Here is a 13,951-nt window from a genome sequence, read left to right on the forward strand (position 1 = left end):
ATTTGAAGCTCATGTTTGTATGTGTACACAAGTGTGTGTGTGTGTGTGTGTGTGTGTGTGTGTGTGTTCTAAGTTACTATATTTTTTTATTGGGCAAGGGCTGGGTTAGGGGAATGTAATTAGATTCCTTAATATATTAAGTTTTATCCCAAATAATTCACCCTTACTTCTCAGGTAGCAATTATTTTTAGATGTGTGCTCATGTACAATTGGCCCACTTTTATTTATAATAGAGCCTTAGAGTCTGTGGTGTGAACAGAACATACGTGTGACTGTTCTCTTAAAGCAAGTTGAAGCAAGGCTGCTCAGAGCTGAGTAGGTCTGAGGCTGTCAGAACCTCTCCTACCCAGGGGAGGCCAGCCTTTCCCCTTGATATTATAGTCCTGCCCTGCATGTCCCTCTTACAGGCTCTGAGCACACTGACTGAGGGGAGGGCATGACTTCAATGGGCTCCCTTCCCTTCTGAGTGTGAGCCATTTAGACCAGGCCATGGGGTCATGTTGGGATCCAGATGCTGGCTTTCTGCTGCTAAGGTGGGACTATAGAATGAATTGGGCCTGTAGCCATTTCAAGCCTGTTACCCACTCCTCCCTGAGTCTAGCCCTGGAGACCCTCCTGGTGGAAGTGGGGTCTGCAGAAGAGCTCCTCACATGTCTGCACATGTGCGACAGGTACTTGCACCAGGACCCCAGGGAGCCCATGTCTCAGGCACCCCTGAGGGAAGTACAGATGTGTGCTTTCTGCAAGCAGGTCCCTTAGACAATTATAATGGACTGGGCGGTGGGTACCCGGTACCTTTGCTCTGTCTCATCCAGCAGAGAGGTCATGCTTCACTCCTGGGGGAAGAGGATGAGGGCCAGGAAAAAGAGCAGATGGCTTTTTGCCAATCCTTTCAGTAGCAGACATTCCTAATTGATGAGTCAAGTTAGGAATGCTTGTGGGAGGAGGACATGTTTCTGTCTACGTCATCTGCCATAAAACAGCAGCCTTCCTATGGCTGGCCTCTCCAAATCCCACATCCAGGAGTAACTCTTTATACTGTTGACTGCCCAGCAGTGGTTGCACCAGAGCTGCACAGAACATGCGCTTTACATTCCAGGGAGTAAGTGGCCTGTTTTGATCTTCTCAGTGTATAGGACCAGCTCCCTCAAGACCCCCTCCTGGTGGTTATAGGATCATTGCATCCCTAGATGACAGTATGGAAGGAGGGCATTGTTGAGCACATCTCCTGCCATAAGGTTATACAGGCTGTTTGAGTCTAAACATAGGTTTTAGCAGCTAATTGGAAAATGATGCTTAATGGAACATTGTCATCATGAGGTAGCAGGGCCTGTGGTTTCCCTCATTATGCTTCCTCCTGCTTTTGGTTTGTTCTCATCTGTAAGTATAACTCAGATTTTGTTTTATCATATATTAACACCAATATCTGATAGCTATTGTGTGCTTACTCTGTGCCCCTTCTAAAATTAACATCTGGGGATCATGGTGACCCCAAACTCCAGCTTAGCCATACTGCAAACAGGGAATGGGGCCAAGTTGAAAGAAGTGGAGTCAGGAAGTCGAAGGTTCAGACCACAGTTCAATGGCTTATTTAACCTCTCTAAGCCCAGTTTCCTCCTCCTTAAAATGACCATAATAATAGTACCTGTGTCATAACTGGTTATTGAGAACTAAAAGACACACATATATACACATACATACACAAATACACTTAGCTCAGGGGCTGGTGTGCAGACAGCACTCAGGAAGCATGAACAGAGTTTTGGAAGGTGTTAGAGGAAGCCTGAGTTCCACATTATTGGAGGGGTGGTCCAGGTACAACTCTGTCTGAACACCGGAGGCACTAAGAATTCCCTCTCCAGCCAAGGCCCTTTAGGAAGCTCATTGGTGGGCCTTGGAGGTGTGGGGATTAGGACACCACCCCTCCAACCAGAGCAGCACCACTTTCATCTGCCTTATACACATAGAAGGTATGTGGGGGGTGCTGTATGTATGTCTTACCTCAGTGGTTATTTGCTGGGGGTGATCTTACTCCTGAGGGGACATTTGATGATGTCTGCAGGCATTTTTGATTGTCACAACCTCTGGAGGGGGAGTGGTGTAGATTGCTGCTGACGTTTAGTGAGTTGAGGCCAGGGATGCTGCTAAACAGTGCTCAGAATAGCCCCACAGAAAGAAAGATCTAGCCCAAATGTCATGGCAGGGTTGAGAAACCCTGGTACATATGCATATGTATATGGAGGGGGCAAGAGGATTGTTTACCTGGCTTTTATTTGGTTGATGTCTAGGAACAGAATTAGAAAATCAGGGGTATCTAGAGCATGTGGAAAGAAACACCTGGTTGTCAAGAGATGCCCTGGAAATGGTGGGGCCTGAGTCAGCTGAGCCCCAGGACTGAGGCAGGACAGTCTGCAGAGGGGAAGCGCCAACCACACATGGCAAGGTGTCAGGGGGTTCTGGGTAGCTCCACACCTAACAGGATGGTGGCGCAAGGGAAGTTGGTGTGGCTAGTATGAAGTGATCCTTCCTGGTCTCACATTGGTCCAGCTAGGGAGCGGACTGCCAGAGAGGGGTGTACAGTTCACCATGGAAGTGGGATCTGGATGGATTCCATATCTGTAAAATGGTTGATGCTGAAACATCTGAATTTTAAAAATCCAGGTCACTTTTAAGTCACATTCTTTGGGTCACTGTGTGGCCCTCAGCCTGGCACGGACTGAGAAAAAGTGTTCTCTTCAACAGCCAGAGTTTGCCTTTTACCATGAGAGCATCAATTGAAAACTGGCCTGCATCTTTTCCAGTGCACATACCACTTGAGGATTATTTTCCAGCTCAAGACCAAGTTTAATATTAATCCGATCTTGTTTTTTCCTTACCACCAGTATCTGATTAGGTAACTCTTTATGTCTCTGGTGAGAAATTGGCCTTTAATATTATGTTGACTTGCCATTTTTATAGGTCACAATGGTTGACTGTTAGCAGTTTCATATTATTCAACCTGCTGCAGGATTGAGAGTGACAATTTGTAATTTGTCAGCTGGGTACTTTATGTTCTTCCTAAAAGTACTCTGTACAAATGTCACCCCAGTATGTGTGAACTTCTGGGTATACTCAGCAACTGAATCTAGGCTGTTACCCATGTCATCAGCAACCAGAGCTCACCAGGAGCCAGACTCAGCTAGGACACATGTAATGGACCTATTTCCAACAGATGTAAGGCAAGGTCCTATATTTTAGCAAAACTGTATTTCCCTGGATGGACATGGGCTTGTTTTCACATTTTGCATCTTCCTAGTAACTGGAGAGAATCTTTTAAACCTTGAGAACCTTGAAAAAAAGACACCCCGTCTCCCCACCTCTTCACTGACTTTGTTCCTCAGAACTTGAAAAGGAACTAGATGTCAGTTATACCTCAGCAAAGGTGATTTTTTTTTTTTTCACTGTATGATTCCGCTTATGTGAGGTATATGGAATAGTCAAATCCTTTGAGACAGAAAGTGTAAAGTGGTTTCCCAGGGGCTGGAGAGAGGTAAGAATGTAGAGTTAGTGTTTAAAAAGTACAACGTTCTGGAGGTAAACAGTGGAGGGATGGTTGCACTATAGTGTGAATTGACTTAATACCACTGAACTGTACACTTTAAAGTGGTTAAGATGGTACAGTTCATGTTGTGTGTATTTTGCCATAATTAGAAAAAAATAAGACTGGGCTCGTTCATTGCCATATGCTGAAGCCAGATCCAACCTTGGTGTTCATCTAAAAAAAGGAGGTGGGGAAACGCCTAACACTTTACTCTCATGTTGCCGTCAAACTTAAGTGAAATCAGGTCATGATGTCATCAGCTGAGCTTCCTAAAACATTGTCCCTTCTGTAGGGGATGTCTTATAAGTACCATACATTCCTGTTAGGGTGATAGTACTTCAGGGACTGCTGAGTGTGTGCTCCTCCTTACATTTGTCCCTCTTGAAGGATGAAATTGTTCAGCTTTTCGGAGCCAGATGTCTTCGGAACAGAGGGTTCTGTGGTCAGGCCCAGTAATCATCTTATGGCGTGGTTTTGGTTTTCCAGGGCAACTTCAAAAGCATATCCGCAGTCTCCAAAGAACACAAAGCCGCCATACCCAGGATCTCCGGTGAAGTACCGCCTCCCCAGCTTTTCTGGCCAGGAGACACCCAAGAAGAAAGCAGACAAAGAGAAGAGCAACAAGGAGAAGGAAGGCACCCTGCCTCAGCAGGCAGCCAGCTCACCCAAGGAGGAGGTCCCAGAGAAGCACGTGGCAGACAGGCAGGCCACCGAGAAGCACGAGAAGCATGAGGCCACGGCAGGGAAGGCCAAGGGTGGCAGAGGTAGGCCCTCCTTGCCCATCTGGTTCTGCCACTGAGTCCATCCCCACAGGAGCCTCGGGTTTGGGGGAAAGACGGGGATTTTCCCCAGAGACGACTCCATGCCCTGGTGCTGCTTTCTCAGCTGGCACGTTGCCCAGTCCTTCCCCTTGCTCTCCTGAGTGTCTCCTGGCAGAGGAGACCGAGGGACTGGCACTGCTTCTGGCTGTGGAAGCCCCAGGGGGTGCTGAGCTATGTTCGGTCAGGGTATGCCCTTCCCACAGAGAGGGGCTTCCTGTAGTCCTCTAAGCTTCTATGACAGCCATGGTGAGTTTACCCAGACAGGTGCAGTGGTGGAGGCTGCCATGGGGCTTGCTGGTGACCCATCTCTCCTCCTCGCCTTTCCACTGCCCTCCACAGTGGAATGCATCCAGGGTCCCAGCCAGCCCATGGCAGCCTCTGCTCGGTGGCTGATTGTGCTGGTCCCAGCAGCATTTCCCGTCACCCACTGGGTTGGCTTTTTCAATTCCAAGTGGCAGCTGCCCATGTGAGTGCAGTCATGATTTCATGTCCCTTGATCTTTTCCTCCGACGCAGCCTCAGGGAAGCCCACAGCGGGCACCACTGATGCAGGAGAGGCCACAAAGATCCTGTCTGAAAAGAGACGACAGGCCCGGCTGCAGAAGGAACAGGAGGAGCAGGAACGTCTGGAGAAGGAAAAACAAGACAAGTATGGGTGGTGCTCAGACCTTTTCAGACCACTGTAAATGCCCAGCTCCTAAATCTCAATGTTACAGACAGCCCCTGTTCTCAGCCTGGACTCTAGCACCAGCCAGGCCTCGCAGAACCATCAGTAGAGTTTGAGTTTTGTTTATAGAATGAGATTCTCTTTGAAAAGACTGGAGATGCCAAGATGTAAACATCTTGATTTTGCTTCCTAAATCGTGTCCCCCCCCGACCCCCAGTTATCCTAACTCGCATCCCCAGGTAAGAGAGAGGAGGGTTGAGCAGACACCCGTTGATGGGGCAGAAGCCACCTTCATAGTCCATGAGACACAGGTTACAGGGACTCCATCCTGGAGCAGGACAGAAGATGTCATGGCAGTGGTCCCTAAACTTTGGAAGGTATCACAATCTGTTAAGAGTTATGATAAAAATCCACAGGCCAGGCTGTGTCTTGCCTCAGTATTTCACCAGAGTTTGAGAACCACTGCATTTATCCCCGGAGCACTTGGTCAAAATACAGACAGTTCTGCCTTTTCTAGCCTTAGTATTCAGAGAGAAATGCATGTTGAAGGACAAGGTAAATTTATCATTAAGTTGATATAGGAAGCTTTTAGGATAATCACAGAGTGTAGTCCACTACTATTGAGAGAATTAACATAACAGGAAGCCCACCATGCTGTAGTACTTCACGATTGGCTCTGAGTTTAGACTGATAGAATACTCTTGATCTGTAAGTGACCTTGACAAGTCTTTCATGGTCTCATTATGCTTTTACTGATTTATTTTTTTTAAGGGTGGTGGGGAAAGATCTGACTGGTCCCTTCTTCAAATTCTGGACTTTTCTGATGATTTTCCCACCTCAAACTTTTTGGGCAACAGCAGCAGGTCTTTTTGTTGAGTGGTATGCTTGGGCTGGGTTGCGTGGACCACAGGGTATGTGAAGGGAAGTCCCAGGAGAGGAAGCTGAATTGCAGGACCTCCAGTGATAGGCCAGGGCCTGTGCAGGCCCTGAGCAGATGAGTTGCATGCCTGTAGCTTGTTCTGGGGCAGGTGCAGCCATCTGCCTTCCAGCCAGCACCCTCCTGCATTTCCTTATACAGAAGACCCTCCCCAGCGGCTGGGGATAAGGGATGCATCCACTAAATGGTGACTGCAATGCAGAGCTTTCTGGTACTTGCTACCTGGTGAGGAAGTGGGATGGGTTTGGCATGGGTGACAGGAACAAGGATGGGAGAGGGTGACAGAACTACCTGTGGGTCTGGTGAACTCTGGAGGAAACCCGTAATGCTGGCAAGAGTGGCAGGGTGGGGCTGCCTGTAGCGGAGGGGTGCTGGAAAAATGACCACAGCCGTGTTCTCTCTGGGTTGTTAAACAGGGAGAGAAAGAATATTTATTCTTGCAGAGGATTTTGAGATTCTTGGTTTCACACAGGAGAAGCTGGTTTTTCTCTACTTTGGGGGAAACAGAGTGTGGTTAAATGGAGGGAATTTTAGGGGCTTATGGGCCTCTGGGGAGGAATTTGTGTTCTGAGTGATGAGGAGGATTATGGAGACCTAGGGGCTAAGAGAATGTGTTATTTACTCATGGGTATTGCATCCAGCACCTTGGAAGTCCTCATGGTGAAATGGAAGAAACAGTGACTTTTCAGATCCAGAGGATGAAGAGAAAGATGAAGTAGCTTGTGTGTTAATTTAGATACAACATATCCTTTGTGTATTAACTTCTCTGAGACAGTCACAACTAGCTCTTTAGAAGAGAGAGAAGAACTGAAATAGTGCTCTGATTAACCTTGGGAGAGATTTTGTTATGGATACATCTGGTTTTTATAATCCTGTGTTGGGCATCCTAGTCTTTCATTGCAGAATCTAAGAACTGGTGAGTTTCTTTCTGAGTAGGCCCCATAATGCTCTTCTCCAAAGTTCTCTAGAATATTTGTTAATAATTTCAATTGTTCCAGCTTTTGCACACTGCAGTTTTTGCGATTTCTAAAGCCAACCATTAGGATACAAGAATGTCTTGATCTTTTATAGTAACATACCAACACCCCAGTAAGTCAGTGCTGCATGCTTCCAAAGAGAGGTTATTTCTAAAAAACATACAGATTATAGAAATTATCTTTATTTGGAAGCAGGTATCACTGGTAAGTTGCTATTCCCATTGTTTTGAATGGGCATGATAAATGTTGAGTGGTTTTCCAAGGAAGGGTCACACAGCAGGTGGTTCAGTCAGAATGCAGTCTTGGTCTTGCCATGTGGCATGTTGCCAGTCAGTAGTTGACTGCAAAATGAGTATAGTTACCTACAGTTTTTCATAGATGAGGAAATGACACGTGAGCAGGAAGAACATTAGAAATGTAAAAATAAGCACTTAAGACTGTACAGAATTTTCCCTCACTGCTTAGATCTCTTTATTGTTACATCACCAACCATTCACCTGTGGGTTAAAAATGCCTAAATGTCATTTAATTTTCATTTAGCAAAGAATAAAAGCTAAAAAACTTTTTTAAGAATGACAAAATAAATGGAAAATAGATGCTTTAATTTCTGTATTAAATGTCAGGTTTCTGTTGAGCATTTCCTTCCATTTGCTACTTCAGAAGTCACATTCTAATTAGAATCAAAGTGAACTTTTTGAGCTCCTAGTCACTGTTCTTAAATTGCTGTCTGGCACAGATGTAGCCATTGAGACATTTCTAGTTTTTTTTCTAGCTTAGGTTGGTTTTAAATATTTATTCTCAGTTTTTAAACAATTGTCATTGAATAAGAATGATGGGGCTGTGATCATTTGTAAATTGACTAGGGAACATCTGTCTCTTCATTACAGTCTTTCACAAATCAATACATTAGTACTCTCGATATCACAGAATTTGAAGTCAATCCTGGTTAATATTTTTTTGGTAACTGTGGACTGGAGTGGCTTTCTGGGAAGAATGAGTCATTTTCTTAAGTGGGTGCTAATTCACATGCATGTGTCTATGACTGTGTCACACATACATTATGCTCTACTGTTAGCACAGAGTTCTTGGTGGTTTGTCTTTTGGGCATGTCATCACTGTCTTGTAACAATAGTTTTGTTCTCAAAAGACTGGAGAGAGAGGAATTGAAAAGAAAGGCAGAGGAAGAAAGACTTCGCCTAGAGGAAGCCCGTAAACAAGAAGAGGAAAAGAAGCACCTAGAGGAGGAAGAGAAAAGGAAGGTGGCAGAGGAGGCAAAGCGCAAGGCCAAGGAGGCGCTGCTGTTGAAAGAAGAGCAAGAAAAGGAAAAACAAGAAAAAGAAAAGCAGGAAAAAGCCATGATTGTAAAGCAGGTACTGTGCAACTCTATATAGACTTTCTTAAGGGCCTTAGTATTAGGTAAAATTAGTTAAATTTGAATGACTTACAATGTTTCCTTGAAGCATTTTCTTTAACTGAACTAGTTAATATATTTGAGTTACTTTGGGCAACACAAGTGAAGTGGCAATGTTTGTTATATGTCAGTTTTGATTCTCCCAAAGGCAGACCCTGGATAAGAATTTGAGTGTCAGCAGTTTATTTGGAAGATGATCCTAGGAAGCTGGTAGGGGAGTGAGAAGAAAGCCAGTGTAAGCACACTGATGAGTGGGTTACTGTGGGCATCTGGAACTTGTTCCCTGTGGAACTCTAGGAGACTATGGAATATGCCTTAGAATTACCCCTTGGAGGGATGAGGAAACCAGGTTATTTATCTTCCAACTCCTGCCCCTTGTGGTTGAAAGTAACTTTGAGGAATTAACTTCCTGAAACTCCTAGCCACATGCATACTTCATGGTCAGAGACTGCCCTCAGACACAAAAAGACCTTGACCTTGTATGCAAAGTGTCTGCAGGTGATTTGCATGGTAGACTGAGGTCGTATGAGTGAGACCCAACCATGTCTGCTGTGTCATAGGGCAGGCTGTAAAAATCCACATTGAATATTGGAGCAGCATCCACTTTGGGTAAATGATGAGATGGAGGAACAAGTGCAAATCCCAGAGAATTAACTAGTGTTTTCTTAAGCTTAGTAACACCTATACCTTGGTTTCTATGTTTCTACCAGAAGGAAGCAGCAGAAGCAAAGGCCCAGGAGGCAGCTAAACAAATGCGTCTGAAAAGAGAACAGATCATGCTACAGATGGAGCAGGAGCGACTGGAGAGGAAGAAGGTGAGGGCTAAGGGATTAGGCGTACTTAGGATGAGGCAGGGACAGGAAGGGAGTCTGGTTATATTCTGCAGTTGTTGAGTACAATGCTCTTAGAATTGTTATTTAGGTTGAGTTCATTGATCATACTATTCAAATCTTCTGTATCTTTATGAGTTTTCTGTCATCTTCTTTTATTTACTGAGAGATGGGTACTGAAAATGTCATCTGTGATTATGGATTTGTGCATTACTCCTTCCAGTTCTACACATTTTTGTTTTCATATATTTTGAAGCTCTACTGTTAGGTGAATTTATATTTCAAGTTATTAAGTTTTCCTGTTGAATTGACCCTTATATCATTATGAAATATTCCTTCTTTATGTCTAGTAATACTTTTTGTCTTAAATTCTACTTTGTCAGTCTTTTTATGATTAGCACCTGCATGATGAATTTTTTTACTTTAAACCTACTTGTGTTCTTATAAATGTTTCCCTTATAAACAGCACTGGAGAAGGCAATGACAACCAATTGCAGTATTCTTGCCTGGAAAATTCCATGGATGGAAGAGCCTGGTGGGCTACAGTCCTTGGGGTCGCAGAGTTGAACATGACTGGGCACGCACACCTATAAACAGCATAGAGTCAGGATTTGTTATTTAAATCAAGTTTGACAGTTTCTGTTTTTTAATTGGTATGTTTAGACCATTTACATTTAATGTAATTATGGGTGAAGTTGGTGTCCAGTTTGTGGTCTCCTCTTCTGCTCTTCAGCTAGGGTTTCTGTTGGGTGGTCCTCTTGAATGACAGGTAGTGATTTGTTGAATTCTAGCTAATCTAAAGAGAGGAAGGAGAAAGATGGGATATAAACGATTGATTCTAGATACTTACTAGTTCACTTAAGCATTTGACCTTGTTCATATGGCAGAGGTATATATCTGTAAAACCAATGCAGGCACTTTCTATACACATTATCGTCTGCTAAGATTTCTCTTTTATGAGTTCTCTGAGAAATGTGAAATTGCATACAGACCAAGATACTTGTATCTATTTTTGGTCTTGTAGTCCTCTTTGTTGTTGTTGTTCAGTCACTTAGTCACGTCTGACTCTTTGCAACCTCGTGGACTGCAGCATACCAGGCTTCCCTGTCCTTTACCATCTCCTGGAGCTTGAGCAAACTCGTCCATTGAGTTGGTGATGCCATCTAACCATCTCATCCTCTGTCATGCCCTTCTCCTCCTGCCTTCAGTCTTTCCTAGCATCAGGGTCTTTTCTAATGAGTCGGCTCTTCTCATCAGGTGGCCAAGATACTGGAGCTTCAGGACTGATTTCCTTTAGGATTGACTGGTTGGATCTCCTTGTAGTTCAAGGGACTCTCAAGAGTCTTCTCCAACACTGCAGTTCAAAAGCATCAATTCTTTGGTGCTCAGCCTTGTTTATATGGTCCAACTCTCACATCCATACATGACTACTGGAAAAACTATAGCTTTGGCTATATGGACCTTTAAACAAAGTTATGTCTCTGCTTTTTAATACACTGTCTAAGTTTGTCATAGTTTTCCTTCCAAGGAGCAAGTATCTCTTAATTTCATGGCTGCAGTCACTGTCCACAGTGATTTTGGTGCCCAAGAAAATAAAGTCTGTCACTGTTTCCATTGTTTCCCATCTATTTACCATGAAGTGGTGGGACCTGATGCCATGATCTTAGTTTTTTGAATGTTGAGTTTTCAGCCAGCTTTTTCACTATCCTCTTTCACTTTCATCAAGAGGCTCTTCAGTTCCTCTTCACTTTCTGCCATAATGGTGTTACCGTCTGCATATCTGAGGTTATTGACATTTCTGTCGGCAATCTTGATTCCAGCTTGTGCTTTATCCAGCCTGGCATTTCTCATGATGTACTCTGCACATAAGTTAAATAATCAGGGTGACAATATACAGCCTTGAGGTACTCTGTTCCCAATTTTGAACCAGCCGGTTTTGTTCCATGTCCGGTTCTAACTGTTGGTTCTTAACCTGCATACAGGTTTCACAGGAGGAAGGTAAGGTGATCTGGTATTCACATCTCTTTAAGAATTTTCCACAGTTTGTTGTGATCCACACAGTCAAAGACTTTGGCATAATCAATAAAGCAGAAGTAGATGTTTTTCTGGAATTCTCTTATTTTTTCTATGATCCAATGGATGTTGGAAATTTTGTCTCTGGTTCCTCTGCCTTTTCTAAATCCAGCTTGAATGTCTGCAAGTTCTCAGTTCACATACTCTTGAAGCCTAGCTTGGAGAATTTTGAGCATTACTTTGCTAGCATGTGAAATGAGTGCATTTGTGCAGTAGTTTGAACATTCTTTGGCATTGCCCTTCTTTGGGATTGGAATGAAAACTGACCTTTTTCGTTTAGTGGCCACTGAATGAGTATTCCAGTCCTGTAGCCACTGCTGAGTTTTCCAAATTTGCTGGCGTATTGAGTGCTGCACATTCATACCATCATCTTTTAGGATTTGAAATAGCTCAGCTGAAATTCCATCACCTCCACTAGCTTTGTTCATAGTGATGCTTCCAAAGGCCCACTTGACTTCACATTCCAGGATGTCTGGCGCTAGGTCAGTGATCACACCATCATGGTTATCTGGGTCATTAAGATCTTTGTTGTACAGTTCTGTGTATTCTTGCCACCTCTCCTTAATATCTTCTGCTTCTGTTAGGTCCATACCATTTTTGTCCTTTATCGAGCCCATCTTTGCATGAAATGTTCCCTTGGTATCTCTAATTTTCTTGAAGAGATCTCTAGTCTTTCCCATTCTATTGTTTTCCTCTATTTCTTTGCATTGGTCACTGAGGAAGGCTTTCTTATCTGTCCTTGCTAATCTTTGGAACTCTGCATTCAGGTGGGTTTATCTTTCCTTTTCTCCTTTGCCTTTCCCTTCTCTTCTTTTCTCAGCTATATGTAAGGCCTCCTCAGACAACTATTTTGCCATTTTGCATTTCTTTTTCTTGAAGATGGTCTTGATCACTGCCTCCTGTACAATGTCATGAACCTCTGTCCATAGTTCTCCATACACTCTATCAGATCTAATCCCTTGTATCTATTTGTCACTTCCACTGTATAATCATAAGGGATTTGATTTAGGTTATACCAGAAGGGCCTAGTGGTTTTCCCTACTTTCTTCAATTTAAGTCTGAATTTTATAATAAGGAATTCATGATCTGAGCCACAGTCAGCTCCCAGTCTTCTTTTTGCTAACTGTATAGAGCTTCTCCATCTTCAGTGCAAAGAATATAATCAATCTGATTTTGGTATTGACTATCTGGTGGTGTCCATGTGTAGAGTCGTCTCTTGTGTTGTTGGAAGAGGGTGTTTGCTATGACGAATGCATTCTCTTGGCAAAACTCTGTTAGCCTTTGCCCTGCTTCATTTTGTATTACAAGGCCAAACTTATTTGTTATTCCAGGTATCTCTTGACTTCCTACTTTTGCATTCCAGTCCCCTCTGATGAAAAGGACATCTTTTTTGGTGTAGTCCTCTTACCTGTTTCTTTTTGGTTTCCAGAGAATAGATGAAATTATGAAGAGAACAAGAAAGAGTGATGTGTCTTTGGAAGTGAAGGTAGGCATTCAGAGTGCCATTTTCATAATTCATGTACTGAGAAGAACATAATGGTAGAATATATTCAGTGATGTTGTAGGTCTCAGAGAGCATTAGCCAGGAAAAAAAAAAAAAAGGGTTCTTCCTGCTTTGTTCCTGGCTAGATTAAGAAGACTGTTGGTGTCTAAAAGGAAAGAGGAGTCTAAGAAAGGAGTTTCCAGGATGGGGTGGTAATAAAAATTTCCTCGGAGAAGTGGAGGTAGGGATGCAGGGAGAAGCACTGTAGTCCATAGATAAAAAAAGAGAATGGTGGCATATTACTATGGGAAACACAGCTGATTTATAATACACTCAGAAAATTCAAAGAATTACCATGGAATGGACAGATGGCTCAGCATGATTCCAAATATCCCCTGATGCTTTTCAAAAGCACTTGTCTTGGTACATAAAGCCTACCTTCCCTCTGTTTGTTTTCAGAAAGAAGACCCAAAAGTGGAGCTTCAGTCTGCTCTCTGTGTGGAAAATAAGACAGAACCCATGGTCCCTAACAAAATAGGTGAGTGTGAGATCTGATTCTCGGGTTCTTCGTTTCAGAAAGTGAGGGCTCATGGTGTTTCCTGTAGGGAACTAGCACCTATCGGTCTGAAGAGCATTATCACTGCACAAAGCCCATGTACTTTTCCCCATCACCATCTCTACAGGTCCACTTGAAAACCAGTAGGTCCCTCAGTTACTCTAATAACCCCAGCACCAGAGCCGGGCCATCTGCTGGCTAGGCTGCTTTCCAGAGGGCTTAATTGCTGGTCACGTTCTGTTAAGAACTGACTCTCTTGTTCTACAGCAGTTTCTCCTGCCTTCGGGACTTCTGGATAGTCCAGCTCTTTTCTGTTATGGATTCTTAAAGCTCCTCAGGTTTCATGGCAGCCAGAGTCAGAAAACATATATCCATCTCAAAGTCACTCTTCACATTTCTCTTTTGCCTTGTGGCTCAAGAGCCTGGGGACCTGTACAGGATATGACGTCAAGTTTCTTGGGTGAGTCATGTTGTTGTTCAGTCACTAAGTTGTGTCCGATGTTGCAACCCCACGGACTGTAACAGGCCAAACTCCTCTGTCTTCCACTATCTCCTGGAGTTTGCTCAAATTCATGCCCATTGAGTCAATGATATTATCTAATCATTTCATCTTCTGC

At 43.6% G+C, this 13,951-nt stretch overlaps 1 protein-coding gene across 9 annotated transcripts in view; it reads left to right on the top strand.

Moving 5' to 3' along the window:
• The window catches only part of MAP7D2 (MAP7 domain containing 2), a 101,408-nt gene that overhangs the window by 78,227 nt on the left and 9,230 nt on the right, over nt 1-13,951 (top strand). For all 9 annotated transcript variants that reach the window (XM_059883877.1, XM_024988501.2, XM_059883879.1 and 6 more), the window contains 6 exons: nt 4,067-4,344; nt 4,917-5,049; nt 8,129-8,351; nt 9,103-9,207; nt 12,725-12,781; nt 13,238-13,316. In XM_059883877.1, coding sequence (XP_059739860.1) covers nt 4,067-4,344; nt 4,917-5,049; nt 8,129-8,351; nt 9,103-9,207; nt 12,725-12,781; nt 13,238-13,316 — 875 coding nt within the window. The remainder of the gene's footprint in view (nt 1-4,066; nt 4,345-4,916; nt 5,050-8,128; nt 8,352-9,102; nt 9,208-12,724; nt 12,782-13,237; nt 13,317-13,951) is intronic.

This window comes from Bos taurus, chromosome X (genome assembly GCF_002263795.3).
Source record: "Bos taurus isolate L1 Dominette 01449 registration number 42190680 breed Hereford chromosome X, ARS-UCD2.0, whole genome shotgun sequence".
Lineage (NCBI taxonomy): Eukaryota > Metazoa > Chordata > Mammalia > Artiodactyla > Bovidae > Bos > Bos taurus.